This window comes from Dermochelys coriacea, chromosome 4, assembly GCF_009764565.3.
Source record: "Dermochelys coriacea isolate rDerCor1 chromosome 4, rDerCor1.pri.v4, whole genome shotgun sequence".
Classification (NCBI taxonomy): domain Eukaryota; kingdom Metazoa; phylum Chordata; order Testudines; family Dermochelyidae; genus Dermochelys; species Dermochelys coriacea.
The window spans coordinates 14,705,122-14,729,191 of NC_050071.1; the positions used below are offsets into that span (position 1 = coordinate 14,705,122).

At 42.8% G+C, this 24,070-nt stretch overlaps 1 protein-coding gene across 8 annotated transcripts in view; it reads right to left on the bottom strand.

Annotated features, from left to right (window-relative positions):
* The window catches only part of CCNI (cyclin I), a 51,197-nt gene that overhangs the window by 16,122 nt on the left and 11,005 nt on the right, over nt 1-24,070 (bottom strand). For 3 of the 8 annotated variants that reach the window (XM_038400699.2, XM_038400696.2, XM_043513676.1), the window contains exon 2: nt 13,230-13,386. In XM_038400699.2, the coding sequence (XP_038256627.1) occupies nt 13,230-13,343 (114 nt within the window). In that variant the 5' untranslated portion in view covers nt 13,344-13,386. Of the gene's footprint in view, nt 1-13,229; nt 13,389-18,771; nt 18,972-21,551; nt 21,724-24,070 lie in introns of those variants that run through there. The other 5 variants (XM_043513674.1, XM_043513673.1, XM_043513672.1 and 2 more) reach the window with 4 other exon arrangements.

The window sequence follows — 24,070 nt, forward strand, 5'->3', positions numbered from 1 at the left end:
ATAGGTTGCTTCTATCTAAATACATACGAAATAAGCTGAACTTAAAATATAAATCAATATAAGGGTGACTTTAAATTTTACTAAAATATGCAGCATCTGTTTGGCCCACACCAGGTTGTGTTTAGGTTAGTGCGGCCGTCCTGAGTAATAAGAGTGAGCACCACTGAACTGAGTGTAGACTAGCTGTTTGGATACCTCCCCACATGGGCGGTGCATATCATAGGCTGGGGGAAGACTGTGCCTCCCCAAACAGCCCAGCATGGCTCCACCCACGCTCTGCCCAGAAGGCCCCCTCAGGGAAGCATGCTGGGGCTGCCCAGTACTGGGGGGAGGCCCCAGGGTGCTGGGGCTGCATCGCCCAGGGGTGGAGGAGCTGCCAGCACTGCCTGCCCTGTTCTTTGGGGAGACTGCCTACCCAGCGCTTGGGGGGCTAGCCTCCCTGAGCCGGCGGGTCACCCACCGCCCATGCCTCCCCATAGGCAGTGGCCAGAATCACCAACACTGCAGCACGAGGAATAGAAGCAAAGTCTTCAGAAGAACTCAGCTCAGTTCAAATTCAAAATTCAAAACTCAGTTAACCTACCCACCCCAACAGCTGGCAGGGTCAGAACAAGCTGAGCCACCTAGAAGTTAAACCACGTCTGAGACTCCTCCGCAGAAGTAGCTGCAGTGCTGACAAAAAAAAAATGCAAATTACTTTTAAACTCATGTTAACTTCCCAAAGACCGTTTTAAACTGCTGGTTACACCAGTTATTGGCTTTGAGAGACATTTCCTACATTTTACAAAAGTTTAAGAAAACAGCAAGAGGCATGGGTTCAATGTTTGGCTCTGCCACAGCTTTTGGGTGTAGCCTTGGTAAGTCACTGCTTAATTTTATGCACGTACCCATGTCCCACTGAAGTCAAATGATCCTTAACTTGTCAAACTCCTCAATGTATTTAACCACATGCTTACGCGTTTTGCTCAATACTTCCATTTTGCCACTCCCTCTTGTTTATTTAGGCCCCATTCTTGCAAAAACTTTACATGAGCTTAACTTTACAATGAACTCAAAGATTCATTCACTGGGCATAAAGCTAAACATGCGCTTAAGTCTTTGCAAGATCTTTGGGACTGGGAATATTTCTTACTATGTGTAAGTACAGCATCTGGCATAAACAGGGCCCTGATCTCAGTTGAGACCTCTGTGCACTTCTGTAATACAAACAAAACATACTAATAACAGTACCGTTTTTAAAATAAATCTGTCTTATGGAGAGACAGTAAATAGATTTATTTCTAGAACATTATATCATTTTAGCAAGTATCATTATGCTGTGTGAGTGAAATCCTGGCCCAACTGAAATCAACAGCAAAACTCCCATTGACTTCAGATGGGGTCAGAATTTCACTCACTCTGGAAATGCCAGTTGTCATCCTAATATAAAATATTTAGTAAACTGCTAAAAAAAATAATGAAGAGTTTTGGTAATGGTGGGGTAGGGAACAGAAAGTTTATCTGGAGAGAAAAATGGGGAAACGGTATATTAATATTGGGTGATATTATAAGGAACATATATCACATTGTTAATGTGACAGATGAAACTGTACACTAAATAAATTATAATAAATCCACCTACTTCTAAACAATACCCCAAGGTGAAAAGTGACAGAATGAACTTCACTATCCTTTTATCTGGTGCTACTTTTAATACAACAAGGCAAAATACACAAAGGGAGACAAACACAACCAGGTTTGGACAATACTGTCGACTTAGATGGTTTCAAGTACCTCAAAGACTTAGTTTGAACATGTGGTATCTGGGAGAATCTGGAAGCTAAGCTCCAAATGTAAAATGCATCAACGCTGAACCAAAATGCTTCTTCAGACAAACCAAACACTTTCAAAAACCTGATCCCCAATCATTGCCGGAATATTAACCCGGTCCTGTCAGCAGGAGTTTTGCCAGTGACTCCAATGGCAACAGGCCTGGGGCTTTTACAGGCAAAAGGAAAGATTAAAAATAGATACTACTGAAAACAGAACAGCAGTGTCGCCTTCTGAAGCATTTCTTCTTGCTGTGTGGGTCTGTGTACAAGGGTGGGAGGGAGGAAGTGGAGGCTCTTGCAACCGTTGCTGACAGGAGGCGGCATGTCCTGGCAGTTGGCCAGGAAAATGCTCAGAAGATGGCACCTTCCCTGCCAATCTCCAACCCCAACCCTGTACAACTCAGCAGGGTCTCATCTGCCTCCTCCACCAAATTCTTCTGTTGGGGAAGAGGTCTCCATTCCAGCTAGTCCCTAAAGGAACAGACAGTGGGAGATCACTTGCCTATACAGTAGCTTGGAGCTTGTGTGCCTGTATCTGCTTCTGCAGCTTTGCAATACTTCCCTGAACCATCCCCTAAGCTATAGGTCTCTGGCCACATCCCTCCCAAAAGCTGGGTCCATATGATGTGGCAGGGGAAGAGCACACTTCCCAAGCTGAGATTCGGCCTCTAAACCCCTCAGGCTGCTAAGGGGACTTCTGACAGAGACCTCAGAGTGACAATCCCAGGCCTTCAACTGGACAGGAGGCTAGGAAGTCACAAATTCAGTCTTAAAATAATAGGAAGCAAAAGGGCTGCACTTTGTGGACGTTGTTTCTTGTTAAACCTCAGGAATGGGCAGATGTTATTAGACCGAACATTTGTTTTGTGAGGTGTTCTTGAGCGTCGGAAAAAGGTGAGCTCAGTACAGGAAGGCTGTGCTGGGAGAAACATTTAGAATCTTGAAATTTCCTACTCCAAAATTTGAAGTAGTATTTTTTATTTCCCAAAGGCAAATACCCATTTCTCACTCATCCCCATTTAAAGGTTAAAAGTGTCCTGCAGAGGAAAGCAAATGGGTCTGAGCTTTTGATTCCTTTTTTTTTTAAAAAAAAATTAAAATGTTCTACACAGAAAATGTGAGGGATTTTATTTATTTCCCTCCCGTTTGATTTTTTACATTTGAAATTCAGGTCAGGTCTCATTTTCCCTTGGAGACTCCATCAGGTGTATGACATCACAGGCACTTAAGAAACGAAACCCAAGCACCAGAGAAGGAAGGAATTTTTAGTCAAAATGTTAACAACTCTTTGGGTTTCATTAGTAGTTTTAGCTTTAAAAAGGAGATTTTTTTCCTCTCACCTGTTTAGAGACTCACTCTCTTCCCTTCAACTAAGAGCAAAGAAAGCACCCATTCCAACACTCAGTTCCTCTACCTGTGGGTAAGACTGGCATGTGTGCAAATTGCTAACAGTGCAACAAAGAAATGCAAGGCCTGGTTGCCCAAATGAAACAACATCATGAGAGGTGTTCCTTCTCGGGAGGAAGCTGCATTGAAGATGATGAAAGGAACATGTCTGAACATGCTGGATCTTCAGGTTGGTAAATTTTTTTTTATTTCAGACTTCTTTCTTAAGGACTGCCTGTTTTCCTTCTGGACTATTCTTGAATTCTCATGTTTGCAAAAAATATAGTTGTTACTCTATGATACTAGCATTTTAGATGCTAGTGTGATAAAAATTAAATAACTGAAAAAGCCGATCTTCCTTTTACGATTTCACCTTTATAGTACTGAGTGATAGTGAATGCAATGAGTAATACTAAATGAGCAGTATAGTAATAATAATTAAATAACCACATTGACTTATTTTGTTTAGGAGAATCCATCCTCAACATACAGGATTCTGAAGAGTATCCACTTTTAAGATCATCATTTTCTATAGTTTCAGTGTTATCTGCCAATGATAGCGTTTCAGTCACATCATGTATGTCACATAGCCACAGTATATCACCTGTGGCAAAAAGGAAAAAAAAAAATCTCCATCATCCAGAAACTACCATAGATAAGTTTGTGATAAGAACCAGCAGATTACAAAAAGATGTAATTGATGAAATTATGTTATGAATTGATGAAATTATTCATAACATTCATTATAGTTTATGCAACACTCTCCTTTCCATTTGATTGAAAACCCACGTCATTAAAATCAGGATACAGTCCACCCAACAGAGCAGATGTCACAAGCAAGTTGCTGGATAAAGTGTATGAAAGAGAAATTGAGCAGTGTGCAAAAGATCTAGAGGGTGAAATTGTTAACCTGAGTCTTAATGGGTGGAACAATGTCCACAATGATCTGCTTGTATGTGCTTGTCTGACAACAGAAGGAGGAATGTCTTCCTTACAGAAACAATTGATACATCAGCAAATGCACACACAGTAGAATACTTACAAATAGCAGCAGTAAAAGCTATGACATACTTGAAAAAAAAAGTTTTCAAATGTCTAGTATACAGTTTGGTCACAGACAATGCTGCAAATGTACCCAAGATGAGAAGAAATGATTTAGAAGAGAGTCCCAAGCTAAGGTTGCAGGGCTCACTTGATGCACTTCCTAGCCAAAGACTTCAGTGCTCCAGAAATAAAGGCTAGTTGTTGATATTGCAAAATACTTCCATAACAACCACTCTGCAGCAGCTGCTCTGAAAAAAGTGGGAGGAACCAGGCTAACTCTCCCACAAGACGTGCGGTAGAACTCAGTAGTGGACTGTTTTGAGCACTGTATCAAGAACTGGCCTAATCTGATGACAGTTTGTGAACAAAATGGTTGAAAAAATAGATGGCCCTTCACAGCCAAAGTGCTCAACAGTGGGCTTAAGAGAAATGTTGAACACATGCCGAGTACCCTATTTCTGTAGCCTTGAACAGAATGCAGGGAAATAGCTGGTTTATTGCTGACGCTGTTGAAGTTTGGAAGGAACTGAGTGAGATCTTAAAAAGAGAAATATGCAATGACAGCGTTAAATTACAAGCATTAAAAAAAAAACAAATGGGACAAGCGCTATCTCCAGCTCATTTTCTTGCAAATATTCTCAATGCTCGGAACCAGAGTCAAACCTTAAATGCTGAAGAAGAGGAGTTGGCTATGATATGGCCATTGAGAAATCATCCCTCCATAATGCCAACTATAATAAACTTCAGAACTAAGGGTGAACCCTTCAAGAACTATATGTTTGCTGATGTTAAAAAAAAAAATAAGTGTCACACCAACGAACTGGTGGAAATCAGTTAAGCACTTGGATTCAGAGACTGTTGAAGCGATAATCTCACTTTCAACACAGTAGCTTCTTCTGCCGGTGTAGAAAGAATATTTTCTTCCTTTGGACTAATTCATTCCAAATTGAGAAATGGTTTGGAACCTAAAAAAGCAGGAAAGCTTGTTTTTCGTTTCCAGATTATGAACAAAGAGGAAAATGAAGGTGACGACAACTGAGTTAGCTGCAGAACCCAATATTTTAAGTTTCTCACGTTGACCTGGCTGACAAAGTCTATTTAATGTTTGGTTGGTTTTTTTGTTTTTTGTTTTTTAATATTTCATTTAACTAAAAATGATTTTAACAAAAACAATCTGATTTTAAAAAAACTTGAATGTTTAATTAAATTCAAAAATTCATACGCTTGTTTTGTTAAAATATTATTGTTTGCTGTTGAAGGAAAAAAAATGCGTAACAATGTTATTTTAGTTAAATAAAACAATTTAAATGCCTGTCTGGTGATGTTCTCCTCCTAATACAGCATGGCAAGAAAATCCTGCAAACATCAGTGATTAACCTGTTGAATTGGAGATAGTTCAATTCACAATGCCTTCATAAATATCGGCTTTAATTACCTTTGGTAAATGAAATAACCAAACAATCATTTATTTTCTGATATAGCTGTAAAACTAATCTGAAAAGTTTTCAAAATACATCACTTGAAAAATGTAAAGTGTGTACCTCCTAAAAATGAAACCTACATCCATCTTCGAGTTGTGACGAATATGTATTAAGGTTATAACAACCAACAAGAATGCACTTTTATGTAGAAAACCATGATTAAATTGAGTCTTCCTGACTAGTGATTTAAATCAGGATTTAAATAAAATCCACCTGCTGGCAGTTCATGCCTCTTCATATTGAGATGGGGAAAATTCACTATTTTCCACAGAGAAAGCAACACTCCCATCACTAGAGAAGATGCCCGGGCTCTCAAATAGGGCAGGGACCCACTTGTAGAGGAGTGGTCGATCAGACTGCCGCACAGTTTGTGTTTGGGAAATGCCCAAGGAGGTATGCATTTCATATAATCCCAACTGCACAAACAATAAGTAGGAAGCCATAAAACTAAACAAACAGCAGGGTCATAATTTATTGAGCTACACGAGTTAAACTGAAAGCAAAGCAAGATATTTTTGTTCCTGAGACTAAAAAGTCCCTTTCAGTTGCAACAGTAAAGTCCCTTCCTAGACTCCAAAGTGCTTCCCCTTAGACATTTTCTTACACCACAAGCCCATCGCATGTCAGGGTTTTGTTTGTTTTGTTGCCACTTGCCAATTGCACACTTACGTAACAGTCCAGTGCCACTGCTTTAATTACAGCCCCCCATGCCAGGGAAAATGACAGGATGCATGGCACTTGCAGGGTTCACTTTAATTTCCTACACAGCAACAGCAAACTGAAGCAGCCCTACTGCATTCTGCGCTCAAGCAACACTAACAATGGGCTTTAAGATTAAGGGACAGTTCGGCTTGCCCCCGTGATTTTCGAAGGGACATTTTTCATGTTAAAAAGGAGTCCATGGGCCAGATTCTCAGCTGGGCAACATGACTTACAACCAGCAGAGGAACCGGCTGTATGTCTCTACAGGCCTGCCCGATACTGATGATCTATGGAAACCTGCAAGACTGAAGTCAGTGAGAGTTGGGGGTGCTCTCCACCCCTCACCAAAAGCACTGGCAGGATCAAGCAACTGACCAAGCCATTATAACCATCCCGGTTATGGCTGGCTGCCTTGGATCATACCTCCTGCAAAAGTAACTATTCCTCCCCATGACAGCCAATGACTGAGGGGCCCATACACAGAGCCACATGCACTCCCCTCCTTGTGCAGCACAGGGCTAGCATGGGGAACGGGGCTGTGTACAAACAGCATACCCTGCAAGGCGCTCAGCAATCTGGCCCTGACACACCCAAGTACTTAAATACGCTCTCAACTGTACGTATGTGAGCACTGGATTCCATGAGACTACTCATGCTGAAGTTTTGCATGTGCTTTAGTGCTTCACTGTCTTGGAGCCAGAGTGCTCAAATATCCTGCAGGATCAAGCCCTATGACCCAGATCAGGGCCAAGGCAGATATTGGCACAGGCTGCAAGAAGCCAGAAGGCATCTGTGCGGGGCTTGACACACCTCAAAAATAGCTTGCTACATGGAAAGCGTGCAGAGGGAAGAAATGCTTCTTACCAGCTTCTCACAGGGGTTTATCAACACTGGCAGAGATGCATTTAAAGAATTTTTACATTCTCTCGCTAAAACAGTTGTCAGTGCCTTTTTTAAACGGTCCACAGAGAACTACAGTTAGCAATACGGCCGTATGTTGACAGGAGCTCAGAGCAGTATGAAAACCCATAGAGAAGAGAATAGCTGTCTAGCCACTGATTTCCTGGATATGCACCCAGCTGTGATGACATGTGTAACATGGCACTAAGATTAACACTGCTATTTAAAAGCCTTAATTCCTCCCACTATAACCTGCTCACTCCTGTTTGCCATCTCTGCACACCAGTCCTACAGGAAGAGGCCATTACAATACTCCTGCTTCTAGAACATTAACAACCCACCTCCACTAATAGATTCTACGGAACCAATGGGGAGAGGCCTTTAAAAATAATAATAATAATACATGCTTACCCTTTCCCCATCCCTCCTATGAGGAGTAAGCAGTCCCTTCTATCAAAGGAGCACAGTGGTTCAATGGAGAGGGCACTGGACTGGGAATCAAGAGACTAGTATTAGGAGGTAACACTAGATGATAATGGTCCTTTCTTACCTTAAAATCTATTAATATAAACCTTGGTCCATGCAATTACTGTGGCTGTGTTTTCTACTCCAAGTGGAAATGCTGCTCTAGTTCCGAGTTTCCCCGAGTGCAGTGAGATAGTGAACTGATCACCAGCCGCGTATCAGAGGTGTATAAAAACAGGGATCTTACTAGAATTGCAGAACTGAACTTGGCACATTTTAGGAAAGAGGTTGGCTCAGAAGGGGGTCATCTCATGCACATTCCACAATATTTTTTCCTGAAAATACTCATCTAACTCCATGGAGGAAACTCTCGCAGTTGCGGATTCTTAGATGCTCTTTCCAAGGGTGCACATCTGTAGAAATGGATATTCCTGTGAAAGGTTTAAGACTAGACATTTTAACTAATTGGATGGCAGAATACAAATGAACTCAACTGCAGGGCTGATATGCTATAATGTGTTGGTGGCAGTGCTGCCTCTGATGGCATGATTCCATTACCTCAAAACGAGTAACAGCAGAGGAAAGTAAGTATCCGTAAGACAGGGAAGAGCAGCACCGTTATGACCATTAGCTACTGGCTATGTCACAGGTCCTACTTAGACATTCAGGTGTTGGTGTGAATTAAGAAGTTGTTATTCTGATTTCCAGTTTAACCAAAAAGCCATTTACATGACACCTGGGGAGGCCTGAAGTTATGGGCTTGGAAATGGCGAGGGCGGAAAGGGGCTTTTCTATTGCTTTGATACTGACCGGCTGAACTGACTTATTACCATCTCCAACTGCTTAACGCTTCCGGCAGGCTGGGTTTTGTGCTAACCAGACTTGAGTTTTTCAGGTTTGTAGGTGGTTATTAACGGACGTAAGATTCATTGCTAAAATGCCTAGAACTTGTATGGGCGGTTGTTATTTTTCACACTATTGTTTAAATCTAACTCTAGATTAAAAAAAAAAAAGCAGTTAGCCAGCACCAGCAGAGGCCCATTCCCTACCTGCTCTCAAACCTGGATCTCCTCTAGAGCTGAGACGTGCTATTGCTGCACTAGCAGACTAGCTACATGGACTTTTTGCCATCCTCCCTCACTCCAACCTCACAAATGCACACTTTACAGCTGGGGCCTCACAGGAACTTAGGGGAGTCAGGTGCCCAAATCTCTGGACCAACTCCCCACCCAAAAGCTTGCCCACGGTTAGGCTGCTGATGTGCCAGGACCACATGCTGATCAGTATTGTTTCCTTGTGTTCCCTTGTCTGTCATGTCCGTCTGTCTCCTGTCCTACACTTAGGAAGTAAGCCCCTTGGAACCAGGACTGTCGTCTTGTTCTGTGCCAAGCACAACGGGGTCCTGGGGATCGTAGGTGCCTACTTCAACACAAATAATAAATAATAGAACCCCACTGAACGCTCCTTCGGTGCCTTTGAACACCCATCTCTTATTACATTCTGGGCAAACTCAATGCTATTAAATTTTTATGTCTCAAATTCAGGTAAAATATTTTATTGGTTGAAATTTAAAGCCAGTGAATACCTGGGTTTTGTTCTTTCCCCATTTGTTTTTTCTTCTTCTCTTTCCAGGCTATTCTGCAAGCAGCAGTAACCTTTATCAGGATTGGCATACTTAAAGGGCAGCTATAGCATTGCGGAATTAAGACCAATATCCAACCTCAGAGATCACTGGTTTTACACTGGTGTAACTCCACTGATTTCAATGGGGTTGTTTCTCAATTTCACCAATGTGAAATCGGATTCAGGCATCTCTCTGAAGTCTCCAACAGTGCTAATTTATGTTTAGTGACAGCTACAAAATTCATAAGCAGTACAATTTCCTTTTTGTGCATGGCCACATTTGGAAACAGACATCTGTAGAGGCAAAAAATACTATTTTGCACTTAGAGCTTTTCATCCAGAAATCTCTCAGCGCTTTACAAAGTTGGGTAAAGATGATAATCTCCATTTTGCAGACGGGGTGGCAAAAGGATAAAGAGGTTAAAAATGACTTGTCCAAGGTGACACGACAAGGCAGCAGGGAAAAAATGGGAATGAACTGAAGACTCCCAATTCCCATTGTCATGAGGAATGGAAAAAAAAACTAAACAAGCAGGGAAAGGAAAAAGAAAGATGAAATGGCATCAAGCTTCTAAAAAAAAATTTTCCTGGCCCATGAACGTAACTGCCAAAGAAAGTGTTACTTGTTAACGAGAAAACTAACCTTTGACAGACTTTCCAACTTTATATCTCCGATCTTATCCACATGCCAGTCACCCCCTTTCACCTGACCATCATAAGAAATATACATATAATATTTTATTGTGTGTGTATATATGTATAATTTATGTGAACAACTTAATAGTGCTAACAAAACGCAAAGTGGTCCTAAACACACAAGCCAGATGTCTCTTCGAGACTGAAAAACCCCTTTAGCCTTTGGTTTAAAGCTATCAAACACAGGCAGAGTCAGTGTGTCACAAGTCAGAAAAGGAAAACTGAAAAACACTTATCAGGGACTGGGGCTTTCCAAAACATACTCGGACAGAAATTCCCACCAAACTGCTGCAGACTGCAGTACACATATAGTTACACCTTCATCATATACTATTTCCATTCTATTTCCAAGGATCTAAACCAGGGGCGGGCAAACTTTTTGGCCTGAGGGCCGCATCAGGTTTCGGAAATTGTATGGAGAACTGGTTAGGGGAAGGGGTTGTGGCCCGGCCCCCCACCTCCTATCTGGCCTGCCCCCCCCCCGACTCCTGCCCCATGCAACCCCCCCCCGTGAACCGTGCCCCATCCACACACACCCCCCACCCTGTCCCATAACTGCCCCCAGAACCCCTGCCCCTGACTGCCCCCTGCCACCCCATCCAACCCCCTCTCTCCTTCCTGAATGCCCCCCCAGGACCCCTGCCCGATCCAACCACCTCTTCTCCCTGTCCCAACAGCCCCCTCTGCCCCATCCAACCCCCCCTCCTTCCCGATTGCCCCTCCCAGGACCCCCACCCCCATTCAACCCTGTTCCTGCCCTGACCCGTATCCACACCCCTGCCCTCTGACCACCACCCCAAACTCCCCTGACCTCTATTCAACCCACTCTGCTCCGTGCTCCCTTATCGCACTGCCTGGAGTACCGGTGGCTGGCGGTGCTTCAGCCACGCTGCCCGGCTGGAGTCAGGCCACGCCACCGCCACTACCACCATGCAGCACAGAGCACCGGGTCAGGCCGGGCGCTGCAGCTGCACTGCCCCAGGAGCTCACAGCCCACCGCCCCGAGCATGGCGCTGATGGTGAGGTGAGGCTGTGGGGGAGAGGGGGCAATGGGGGAAGGGCCGGGGGCTAGCCTCCGGGAGCTCAAGGGCTGGGCAGGAGCGGCCTGCAAGCCAGATGTGGCCCGCGGGCCATAGGTTTGCCCACCTCTGATCTAAACTAGATCAGATAAGGTCTAGAAACTCTGTGTGTGTGTGTGTGTGTGTGTGTGTGTGTGTGTGTGTGTGTGTGTGTGTGTGTGTGTGTGTGTGTGTGTGCGCGCGCGCACGCGCGCGCGCGCGCGCCTTTCCCCCCTTCAGATTTTAAAAAACAGCCAAGAACCTAGCTGAATTTTCATTAGTGGAAAAAACCTGAAATATACTTTCAGTTTTGATTAGTTTTCCCTTGTGTGTTTCTTCATTTGGAAACCAGAGTACCACATCAAAATAGAATTTATACTTAAAACAGGCAATGAAAATTAAGTGTCCACAGAGTCTCAGGACTGGCTATCCAGTACATCTTAGATTTTTCTGAAGGTCAAGGGAGACAAATGATTGTGTGTTATTGGATGTTTCAGGCTATTGAGAACATTTTCAATGAAGTGAATAGATGCTAAGGAATAATATCCCTGTTTCAGGGTAATATGGGTTGAACTTTATGACTGAAACAGTGCCAAAATGAGCACTGATAAAATGAAATGATCTGTGACAGTCTGAAGTCCAGTGTCATGAACAATAAGCACTAGGAAAGAGTATTTTATACCGCTACAAAGCTGGTTATCAGACACTGAGTACCTATAAAAATTGTGTAGTTTTACATGTCAGTATGTGCTCGCTCTCTTTTTATTCATTTAAATCTAATTACCATGTATTTTTACCCCCACATGCTTAAATTTCAACCTGATTTAGTGATTATTTTCTCTGGAGTCGCTAATGCTAGAAAACAACATTTCATATTGCGTCAAAGCAGTCTGGCATTCCAGCTGATAGAATCGTGTGAATTGAAGTATGGAAAGATGCAAGATAATCATTAAAATGATGTGATTTTAATGACCTACAAAGATTGGAAGTGCTTGGGTGGACCAGTACAAAAACCTTTTCAAGGCCAGTAAACTTTTCCAAGCATGAATCCTAACTCAGCAATCAGAATGAAAAAAAGTCAACTTTATGTGTAATGGCATTATAGCATACTAGAATCCCAAACCTGAATCAGTCAATTCTGAAACTAAACGTTCTACTGAAAAGGAACACTGTAGGATTTTTGCAGGTATCACAAATATTAATCAAGACTGTTTCCATGACTTTATACCACTCTGACGTTTCACAGAATCTGGTAACGCTGCCTCCCCGTTTTCATATCTGCAGACACATTACAACGTCAAATTAATGCCACTGACTACGTACCTATCCTCTGAGTAGCTGACTACCCTTAGCCCCACTGAAATCAACCTCACAGGACAAGGTCCTGAAATATCCACTGACTAACACAGAAAGAAAAGTTCCAAAGACACAGTGCAAGACTGCAGCCATAGCAATGTGTAAAGATTTAATTCAACCAACCACTACCACCTAAACATACCATGGTTGGAGAACCTATACTTCAGGGGGTACTAAACCAATTTTACAATGCAATAGTTGTTACAAAGAACGACTGATGCTTTGAATGCAAATAACCAATTCTTGGCCACAGCTGTTATTAAGTGTCCTGGATATTGTCTGCATAGAGATACAGATCTGTGGCTAAAATACTGGTTTCCGGTAAATATCTGAAGTACCCGCACTCCTGTGTTTTCTGTGTACCAAGCTAAGCAAGGATGGACCTTTTTCCCTTCCAGAGCCCGTCAATACTGTGTTAATACAAACGTGTATTAATTATCAGGGCAATTCACAGTGTCAGTTTAATAAAACCAAATGTGTGTGAGTACTTCTAGAAGAAATAGCAGTGATTTAACACTGTTTTCTGTACACCATGTTCTGTACCTCAGACTGTGGGTATGTTCCTGAAACAAAGCATTAGTCACTACATTGAATTAAAGGTTAACCTCCCTCCCCCAGGCAGTAGGATCACTTCTCATGTAATGGGTTCAGTTATTCACTGAAAAATATACCAGAAAATATGTAAAAATGTACATAGGAGACTTTACCTGATTGGGCTCAATTTTGGGCACATGCACTTTCCACATCTGAGCTTCTCTAGAGATTGCCATCTCCAGGAGGAGACACAATCTCTGGCTCTCCAGGGACCCCGAAAACTTCATGATAATCCTTGGATCCGCCTACCACCCAACTGGATACAGCTACCTGCAAAAGCAAATAAAAAACCAGTGACAACTGTGTCAGGCCTACGTATGTAAAAGAATAAAGACTGCTGCAGGTCAAGAGTTGCACAAAATGGAACTACATACACATCAAGGATAAAGAAGAGAACAATTTACCATTCAGCCCCTGACATATATTTGAAATGAATGTTTAAAAATGATATATATGGTGAAAATGTGAGGACAAACAGCTGTGAGCATTAAATGCAATTTTGACTACCAAATACTTTGGATGATTATTAAAAATGTATTATATAGATCATAAAGTAGATTAAAGTCTGGGCACCACTGCAGGGCAGTACACCCAGACACTAGGATCTTCCTAAAGTGGTTAACATGATAATCAAACTGCTTTAACCAATCAATAATCCCACCAAGAACATATTTAGAAAGAAAAATCATATCTATTTGAGATCCTTTGTCAGCAATTCTTATTGCTTATACGCTGCTCCATAGACATGGTCTACTGTGTAAATAATGCACTACTGAATTTAGGAACAGATCCTGAAAGCTGATCCACAAGGGCAAAACACCCAACGTCAGCTGGATTCCTAAGTCACTTCAGCACTTTTGAAAGTTTTACCCAAAATGTGGTTTATAATTCACAGAAATTGCAATTGGCTTCACATACCCTGCAATGATACGTAGGAGGACAGGAAAGCTACCCTTGGATGTAATTAAAGTAGGTTAGAGTCAACAACTGTGATGGGGAACTTGACTGCACATGTCAATTTTTAAGGCCATGTCTACACTAGGGAACATTTTTAAAATACAAAAAAACCCAACCAGTGTTTATCCCAAGGCAGCTGAACCTGTGTCACCCCTACTGCAGACCAGGCTCCGCTAACCTGAAGCCACCCATCACTAACTCCAGTTCAGCTGGAGCATTAGTGGGAATCTATATAAAACTCATTAGCACAGAAAAGGCATAACTTCCCTGCAATCTAGATAATCAAGGAGGGAAATTTTCCCACAGAAGCCTACAGAATTTAGGAGCACAAGTCCCATTTACTTGTAAAATCTTCCCACAAATGCACCAAGTAAACAAATGAAAAGGGGTGGGGGGAGGAGGGGAGAGCACAGAAGCGTGCCCTCTCCTTCACTATCTTTCAGAACTAAAACTTAGATGTTATTTGTTACAATTTTAAGCAAAAAAAAATTGTTTTTTAAATGGACCCTTTAATATAGTTGAATCAAGAGAAAAGATGTTTTCAAGAGAAAAAGATTTAAGTGTTATTTAAGTCAGCTAGATATCACCTGCCACTTTTTGTGAGCACAGATTTCTTAATTGTACTAAGTCAGTTAGGCAAAAACGATTCATGCAGTAAATGTAAGTCCATGGGAAAGTATTTAAACTTTGAACTATTTGTGTGCTCTCTTGTGAAATCTGAAACATGATACGGAGGAGGCTGGCCAACTCCTGGCCAGGCTGTTTACAAAGACTGCAGTTCTTAGATTTATGAATATAATGTAGTTCATCCTTCTGTCAAATTGTACAGTAAATAAGATAACCCACTACTATTTCTGTCAATGTAACAGCACAGGTAGCAATGACAAGAGAAAATTGATTCCCCCAGACCATGGTTTTGTTGATTTAAAAAAAAAAAAAAAAAAAGGCAGATTCAGTACGCTGTATCACAAATTTAAGGGAGACTAAAGCAAGTTTCTTAATTTGTTGCTAAGATTCCTGCAATTCTTAATAGGTGCCATTCACCCTACCCGAACTATGCACAAGGCCTAAACATCTCTTCAATCCCACTTAGGCTCTCAAGTACAGTTTAAGAGATGTATACACCTTGTGTGATCTCTGTGCATAGGCTGAATTTCACCTCTTCTGAGATTCTTCCAAAACAAGCACTTCAAAGTGAACCAAACCCCCAGCTTGTTAGCCAACCCTATGCCAGCGTAATACTAGAGTAACAAACCAGAGTGACAATGGATGGAGAGATTTCCAGATTCAAGTTCCCAGTGAATATTCTAAACCAGGGGTTGGCAACCTATGGCACGCGTGCCAAAGACGGCAAGTGAGCCCATTTTTAATGGCACGCTGCTGCCTGCTGGGACCGTGCCAGAATCCCGGCAGGCAGCAGCGTGCCATTAAAAATCTAGCCTGGCCCAGCCCACTCTTCTCCACTCTCCGCCCCCTCCTGCGGGGGCAGGGGGCAAGGGCAGAAGCTTGGTCCTGCCGGCTCTCCTGGCTCTCCTACCTCTTCCCGCAGTGTGCTGGGTTCCTACCCCTCCTCCTCCTCTCCGATCAGCTGATGGCCCTTGCGAGGGAGAGGAAGGGGGAGAGGAGGAGTCAGCCTCCTGGGGGGAGGCAGAGAAGAAGCGGGGGGAGGGCCTTGGGGAAGCGGGGCATATCCCCTCCAGCCCTCTGCCATGAGGGCCCCCCCACACACACTCAGCCCTCTGCCCTGAGCCCTGCACACCCCCAAGGCCTCTGCCCTGAGCCCTGTACCCCCCTCACACACACCCAGCCCTCTGCTTGACTCCTTCACACACACCCCCACGACCCCAGTCCCGACTCTGGATCCCCCACACATACCCAGGCCCCCCCACACTCCATGCCCTGACACTTACACCCCCCTCACATGCCCCCAGCCCTGACTCTTGCACCCCCCACATCCCCACTCCCACCCTGAGCACCAAACGGGAGCTCCTGCACCTTCCCCCCCCATATTCCCACCTGCACCCCTCCCACCAAATGGGAGCTGTCCAGGTAAGCGCTCCACACCCAAACCTCCTGCCCCAAACCTGAGCCCCCTCCCTCATTCTAGCTCCTGGCCAGACCCTACACCCCAACCCCCAGCCTGCTCCTTCAACCCCAGCCCTGTGCTCAGTGCACTCCCACCCTCAGCTCAGTGCAGAGAGAGAGAGAGAGAGAGAGAGGAAGAGAATGGCCAGAACCAGGGAGAAGGTAGGTACCCACTGTATGTGGGCAGGGCCGGGACCCCAGACCGGCAGCGGGCTGAGCGGGTCCAGCAGCCGGGATCCCAGCTGGCAGGAGCCGGCAGATGAAACCCCTGAGCGGCAGCGGGCTGAGCCGCTCAGCCCACTGCCGGTCTGGGGTCCCGGCCGCAGGCCCCTTGCCGGTCTGGGGTCCCGGCCGCAGGCCCCGCTCAGCCCGGGTCCCGGCCTAGGTGAACGGAACCCCAGACCAGCAGCAGGCTGGCGGCGTAAGATCAACATTTTAATTTAATTTTAAATGAAGCTTCTTAAACGTTTTGAAAACCTTGTTTATTTTACAATACTACAGTAGTTTAGTTATATAAAATATATAGACAGAGAGAGAGAGAGAGAGAGAGAGACCTTCTAAAAAACATTAAATTGTATTACTGGCACACGAAACCTTAAATTAAAGTGAATAAATGAAGACTCGGCACACCACTTCTGAAAGGTTGCCGACCCCTGTTCTAAATGAATTCAAAATACTTTAAAATTTATGAAAAATACCTGATATTGGCTTCTAATGGATCAGCTGAGGATTAACACAGAATAAATCTTTATTCAAGTGCAGTACCCTTTTCCCATTTTCACAAGGGAAAGTTTCCTTTTAAAAGCAGAAGGGAAGTTGCCCTGTTACATTCTCTGGCATTGTTCCATGTGGGTAACTGTTGTACTTTTCATTTACTGTTTTTTCACAAGTACCTCTTCTCAGGGGGAGACACTAACAAACCTCGAACGCCAGGATAAATCAGGAGTAATTCCACTGGCGTTACCCAGCTGTAGAACTAGTGAGAGATCGAATCAGGCCTGTACACTTAATTCACACGGATGGGGTCCAATCCCACACCCACTGGCAAAACTCCCTCCGACTTCAAGGTGTGCAGAATTGGAACTGTTGGTTCCAAAAATATAGACCTGGGGCCTGATACACCCACTCTGCAGGTGCGAATGACTGTGAAAGGCAAGGGTGGATAACACCAGCAAGTCACAATAATGGTCTGACACTCCCTTTGCACAGGTGTGTGTGACAACACAAGGGTCCAGGCAGGGGAGAATCTAGCTTCCTATATTGGTGGCTGTGATGACTACATTTAGAAAGCACGTTACAATAATTCAGGACCTGATCCAATTGCAATTAAAACAAGCCAATGGAAATACTCCCTTTGATTTCAACACAAGCTGGATTTGGTCCTTACGAACAGATTTAGATAAAACATAACACTAGCTCCCACGTCACAGAAATCAGTCTTCCACACCTCCTAAATAAAACTGGATTTTTTTCAGGGACTCCACAGCACAGAAGCGGGACGTAACTTATTTTCAAATTCAATTAGACCCTTAGGAGTTCAGTTGCTATGTAACTGCTAAGTAATGAAACATTCTTTATACAGGTAATCCTAGCTGGGTAACATCCAACAGGATATCAACTGCAGCCTGTCAGACTGCACTGTAGGGTACATAATTGGAAAAGACTGTAATTAAAGGTTTATGTGAACACTTAACTTTATAGGAGATAAAATAAGTACACGGGGGAAAAGACAGAATGAATGAGGCAGCGGGGGACGGGCAAGCAGTGTTTTTAGGATCTGATCCAAAGCCCACTAAAGTCAATGGAAAGACTTCACCATCTTCCATGGGTTTTGGATCAGCCCCCTAAAGCACTGCCTAAACTCTGCTCTTATACCTCAAACCAGCAGCATCAAAGGCGTGAGCCCTGGGAACAAAATTCAAGGGCTGTTTTGGAGGCACAGAGGTCCTTTCTCCTCATGCTTCACAAGAAGCATGAGTGAACGTTACCCTGAACATCATGTCCCTTTATTTAAAATATTTGTGAATATCTTACCTAGATTTCCTAGCACAGAAAACAATTAGCCAGGCCTTAAACTCCGGACATAAAATATCAAAAGGGGCTACAGATTTCAAGCAAAAGTCAATCTTGCACGATTTTACTCCTCTAGTTATTTTGTTTAATATACACAATTCAGGCCATAACAGTCAGCTTTGATAATACAGGGCTCAATTCTGTTCCCATCACAGTTAATGGTAAGCCTCCCATTGTCTCTAATGGCAGAAGGTCTGGGACCCTTAGAGATTTTTTTTTCCACTTAAGGCTGGATTCCATCCTTCAGAAGAAAAGGAGCGCACACTTTGGCAGCTCTTTGGATTCTAAGGAGAGCAAAATCTATACTCTTTTCTAGGCTGAGTTTTGAAAAAAAAAAGTTAGTTTATACCAGCAGTTGTCAATTGTTTTTCCTATATCATGACCAAAACACCCACTCCAACAATGTTTACAGCACAAATGGATTTCATCACGCTCTAGTCCAGTCACTCACTCTTGCCTAACCTCTTCTTCCAAAGGTCATGCTTTAAAGTATGCTCCCAACTCCTTTGCACAAAGAAACCCTGAGCCAGTATCTCCTACCTAGCAACTGTTCCTCTCATGAGACACTCTACTCAGGGATTCTTCTGAGACAGTCAATGCTCCCACTGGTCTTCCCACTTCCGGCAAGAGGTGTTTCTGTGGGCACTACAGCTAAAAGAGTGAGGAAGTAACTGATGCAAGAGAAGAAAGCAATGGACTCAGAAGAGAACATTTCTTCCTTTCAGCCCCCTCTCTTCCCAACAGTGATGCCTGGTTGGTGAAAAAAGGTCCAGCTCTTGCAACAGAAGGAAGCAGTCAGTGAGGGAGTGTATCGCCTAAGATTTTAAGGGTAGTACTGGTTCTAGGGCAACACAGGGCAGGCCAATCACTGCCTCTCCTCATAAGAAATCAACTGATGCAATGCAAGAGTCATACTGCAGTGTTTAAATTAAATAAAAAAAAAAAAGCACAATTCTGGCTACCCGAAGAGAGATGTCTGACCCACGTCTTTAATAAATGCAGCAGACAAGATTAGCAGTGGGCTTAGCATTAAAACCTCCTTCTATTGAACCAGGAGAGTCTTAACAGCTTAGCGCAAACATGACCAGGTTATATCATACATGCCTTCATTTCTCTTTGATTACAGCAGTCAATATGTAATGGAATGTAGGCTAGGTATATTTTTATAGATATATTTTACACACAGTTACACAAAAGGCACTAATATATTGTATGCTATCATACACCCACTTGATCATGATTCACTTTTTGTACTGCCTTTTTTCCACTGTATACAAGTGAACACAACAAAATGTCAGTATGAAGACTATTTTCATAATTCTATTGTGGGCTTGTAATGTAGTGATGCTTGGATGACTTATCCAATAGAGACTATTAAAACAATCAATATCCATGGTATATCTTTGATGGATGAACAAACTACATACATGAATGAACGAGATCTATTGGTCAGTTTATAAACCTAGACTTCAAGGGAAAGTCATAAACCCACCCTAGAGGGCTGACTCATCCCCAAGAGTGTAGACGAGGGGCAATTTGCATCTCTTCTCCCAGCTGAGTGGGCACCTACACCTGAGGGAGGGAGGGTTGACCAATACATTGTGGGGTTATATTTTATTAACACCGCATATAACTACTATGCATTAGGCCCACAATATCAATATAACATTATACTGTGTATATATTTCTAGCTGTTACATGGCCTGAATCAGCCTATACCTTTTTATAATCCTGTTCATTTATGCTAAGTATCCAATAACACTTTACAAAACAGAGGTCAGCTTTGGCATTAGAAAATAGGTAACTCATCCAAGGCAAAAGTACATTAATGTCCTATCCTGGTACAAGCCAGGGAGGTACATTCACAGACCAGAGCAGAGCTTGTCGCCAAAACAAAGATAAGGAAGATACAGAACAAGTTAAGTAGCTGGTAGGAACTGGTAGGGTGGATTTGAGTGATGTGTAAAGAGTTTTGTAACTTGTAAAATCATCCTCTAAAGAGCATACGCTGAAATGTGTCACTTCAGACACAAACTTTCTTTTTAAGTTGAATTCAACAATGCTACACAGGACAGGTTCCTGGAAACTGGAATCATATTGAACCTTTTTTCCCTGTACTATTCTTTTATTGACTTTTAGCAATAAACCTCACCGATACTGGTTATCTGGTCTCTTGAGAATATTTCATAATGAATCAAAATGTGACCAAGCCCTTGACGATACAATTTACCAGCAGGAGTGAGGAGGAGCAAGAGGTTAACGATTTATACAGAGGCAGATGCTCCATTGCAGGGAAGCACCAGGTGATCAGAGAGAGCACTTGTACCTCACTGAATAGCTTGATAGCCACAGCAAAGGACTGAGGGACACTTTCAAAAGTGCCCAGAATTAATAAACACAGGTGCAGCTAAGAAGGGTTAAATACCTCTGAGAATGTTGAATCTAGAGCCACCACGGGGAGTAAGAGAAGGGAGGTGTGGGGGGTGGAAAATCAAAATTTGCCAAATGGAAGAGAGACATTTCATTTCCAAACTCAGGAGGCAAATAAACTGGAAATGGGAAGGGAAAAAAATATTTACAATAAAATTAAGCACTTGAAAGTGTCCCTGTAAGCCAAAGTGGCACATAACCTTTGCAGCACTCAGAGCACTATGGGCAACTTGCCAAGGAGCCTGAAGGCTGAAACTATCTTGCATATAAATTAAACAGATTATAACCAGATATATTCTCACTTAAAAAAAAAAATTATAGAGCATTGCAAGCATACACTATGCTTTCCAAAGCGCACAGACCAAATGCACATGGAAGGGCTGTACTGGAAGGAACAAATGGAAAGACTGGGATTGCTTCTTTGAATTCAGCTTTATGAAAGTCGGGCTGGAACCATTAGGCAACCCTGTGCTCAGATTCGTAACAGACAAGCTCCCTTCATAAAAGACACTTTCCAAGGTCCCACCAGTGGTAATACTACCTGTACCACATCCAATTAAATGTGTGTGCGTGTGCACCTGAGGTACTACTGTGGCAATTTTGGGGGGGGGGGGCGAGGGGAGGCAAAGGAAGGGGAGCCTAGAGCAGACAAACCTGCTTGCCCAAAGTCAGCCTTTGTAGGCAATTGGATATCTGTCACCACAAACAGTCACCATAGAAATTCAATAAGCTTGGATCAGGGTGGATTGGACCACTGTAAAGCTTTCAACTCCAGATTAATTTTGGCCTCCGCTTTCTTAGCGTTAGAATAAAATGGCTCCTTTAACTAGACTGATTTCTCTCCTTCCTCCTCCTCTATCCCCACCAAATCTTGAAAGTTTTTGAATTACTGCTCAAACATCTTGCAGTTTCTTAATCCATTCAGCATAGGCTCAACTGGCCACAGTCATATTTCTTGAGAAATTGCTGGCAAGTTGGAAAGGGGGAAAGTCAGCTGTGTGAAAGTTTCAGTTTTGTTCTGAAGGCTGCTCTCTTCCAAACAAGGTCATAAGTTGGTGATTCTTGTCCTGAAATTAGAGGTTCAAGTCTTTTAGAGGGGATGCCTTCTCCATATGTCCCTCTGCCACATCCTCCCTCTTCAGGGCCCCTTACAGATTCCACACCGTCTCTCTCATGAGCACCACTGCCCTCCACCCAGGGCTGAATAATGATCACACGCAGTTCCAAAGAGTCCTTCATGTCCACAGAATAAAGTCCTTTTCTGCACCTGAAGGTTTTCACTTATCTCTGGCTCTTCACTTCTCTCATCTTCTGGCTTTATGACCATTACAACATAAATTGACATGTGACAGACAAACTATACAAAGTAAATATCCTTAAACCAAACTAGTAAGCTCTCAAGCAGTATTCTTCTTACTTTGCTAGTCTGTAAATTCCAACCAGCAATGGAAATATTTTTGTCCAGTTTGTATGTGTACAGTGAAAAACAACATTTACTGACATTTATCTAAAAATCGAATCCTTTCAAGCCTAGCTGTAAGTATTTTACAGACATAAGCAGTATGCTATAAGCACATTGATAGATGATGTTCTAGACGGTCATAAATCAAGATTACAAGCAACCAGTTAGACTAACAACCTATGACAACTGTTGGACTCCAAAACAATTGATCAATCAGTTATTAAAACATCTTCTGTTTATAAAAGAGTTCCCTTATAAAAAGGGGGATTGTGCAGTGGGGAAAAAAAAATATCCACGCTGCAAAACTTCTCAAAAAGGCAAAATCCACAGAACTCTTCGTAACAATTTACAAAACTTTAAAAAAAGGACCAAGAATCAAGAAAACAGAAGATGGAAAGTTCTAAATAGAATAAAATATCTCCCAAGAAAACTGAGAACTGTGGGGAAATCTCTCGAGGGTAAGAAGCTTTGGGATAAGAAGTATTACAAATGATTAAAAAGAGGATAGGCATGGTTGGCAGTAGCCCTAGACTTTTAGAAACAAAGCATCAGCCATTTTTAGAGATGAGGAAAAATGGTGAATCCCAGGTCCACCCACACATATTCAAGGCAGGACTGTTGAGGACAGTAGTAAAAAGTTGCCTTTGTTCTGCTCACCCTCTTTCTACAGGCTGGCCTGTATAGACAGGAAATAATCTGATACTGGTATAAACCAGTGGCAAATTTAGTCACAATTCCTTCTCCTGCACTGCTTCTAAGGCAGTGTAAACACCCCCGCTTACTGTTGGCAACATAGAAAAGGAGTACTTGTGGCACCTTAGAGACTAACAAATTTATATGAGCATAAGCTTTCGTGAGCTACAGCTCACTTCATCTCACTTCGGAAGCTGTACCTCACGAAAGCTTATGCTCAAATAAATTTGTTAGTCTCTAAGGTGCCACAAGTACTCCTTTTCTTTTTTGCGAATACAGACTAACATGGCTGCTACTCTGAAACCTGTGGGCAACATGTAAACTCACTGTTGAGATTAGATGCAGCTGCAAAATTTATGCCCGATACTCATTTTTTGATGAGTTTTGCTTTTAGGTTTTGGTCGATTTGTACCCACATTCAAAGCAAAACAACCTTCTTCCACTCACAAGTTAATTTGTATTAAATTTAAACAATCCCCCCCAAAAAAAGCTTTGCATGAATCTCTACAAACCCAAATCACGGTTGAATTTTATACTGCACCGTTGAGCTTTACACTGCTCTTACCATGTGTCCCTTATTTTATATGTCTATATGTTGTTATATATACACAAGATGCTGTTTGAGATGTAAACTTTTATAACGTCAGACTGTGCCCATTTACTGGGCCCAATCCTGCAGTTGTGGGCACTGAAATCTCATACACTGGTCAGACTGACTTCAGTGCATGTCATGGACTGCAAAGTCAGGATTATGTACATTTATTATTGTGGTAGCACCTACTGTGCCAGGCACTGTACAAACATAACAAAGATACGCTCTCTGTCCTGATGAGCTTACAATTTATGCACAGGACTATAGATAAAATGTGGATACAGACAGGGAACCCTAGGAAATAAAACTTGTGACATATAAAAAACACTTTTTATTCCAGTACTAGTCAAAATGAAAGGCAAATACGAGGTAGCAACTGCACCATATGAGCAGAAGTGTATACACCCTTACACCAACGCAACCCATTCTCTTCAGTCTCAAGACAACAGCTGCACCAGTTTAACATGTGGCTCATTACGACTAGAGAGAGCATACACCTTCTGTAGATGCTAAAAGCACAGAGTGCCTAAGTTAAAACATCATCACCATACAGCATTATGAAATGGCTCTTTGCTCCCCTCATTACAAGCATGCTAATGCAGCAGATGCAGAGTCCAAGTTACCTCTCAGTGACACCAATCTAACTCTGATTTACACTGATG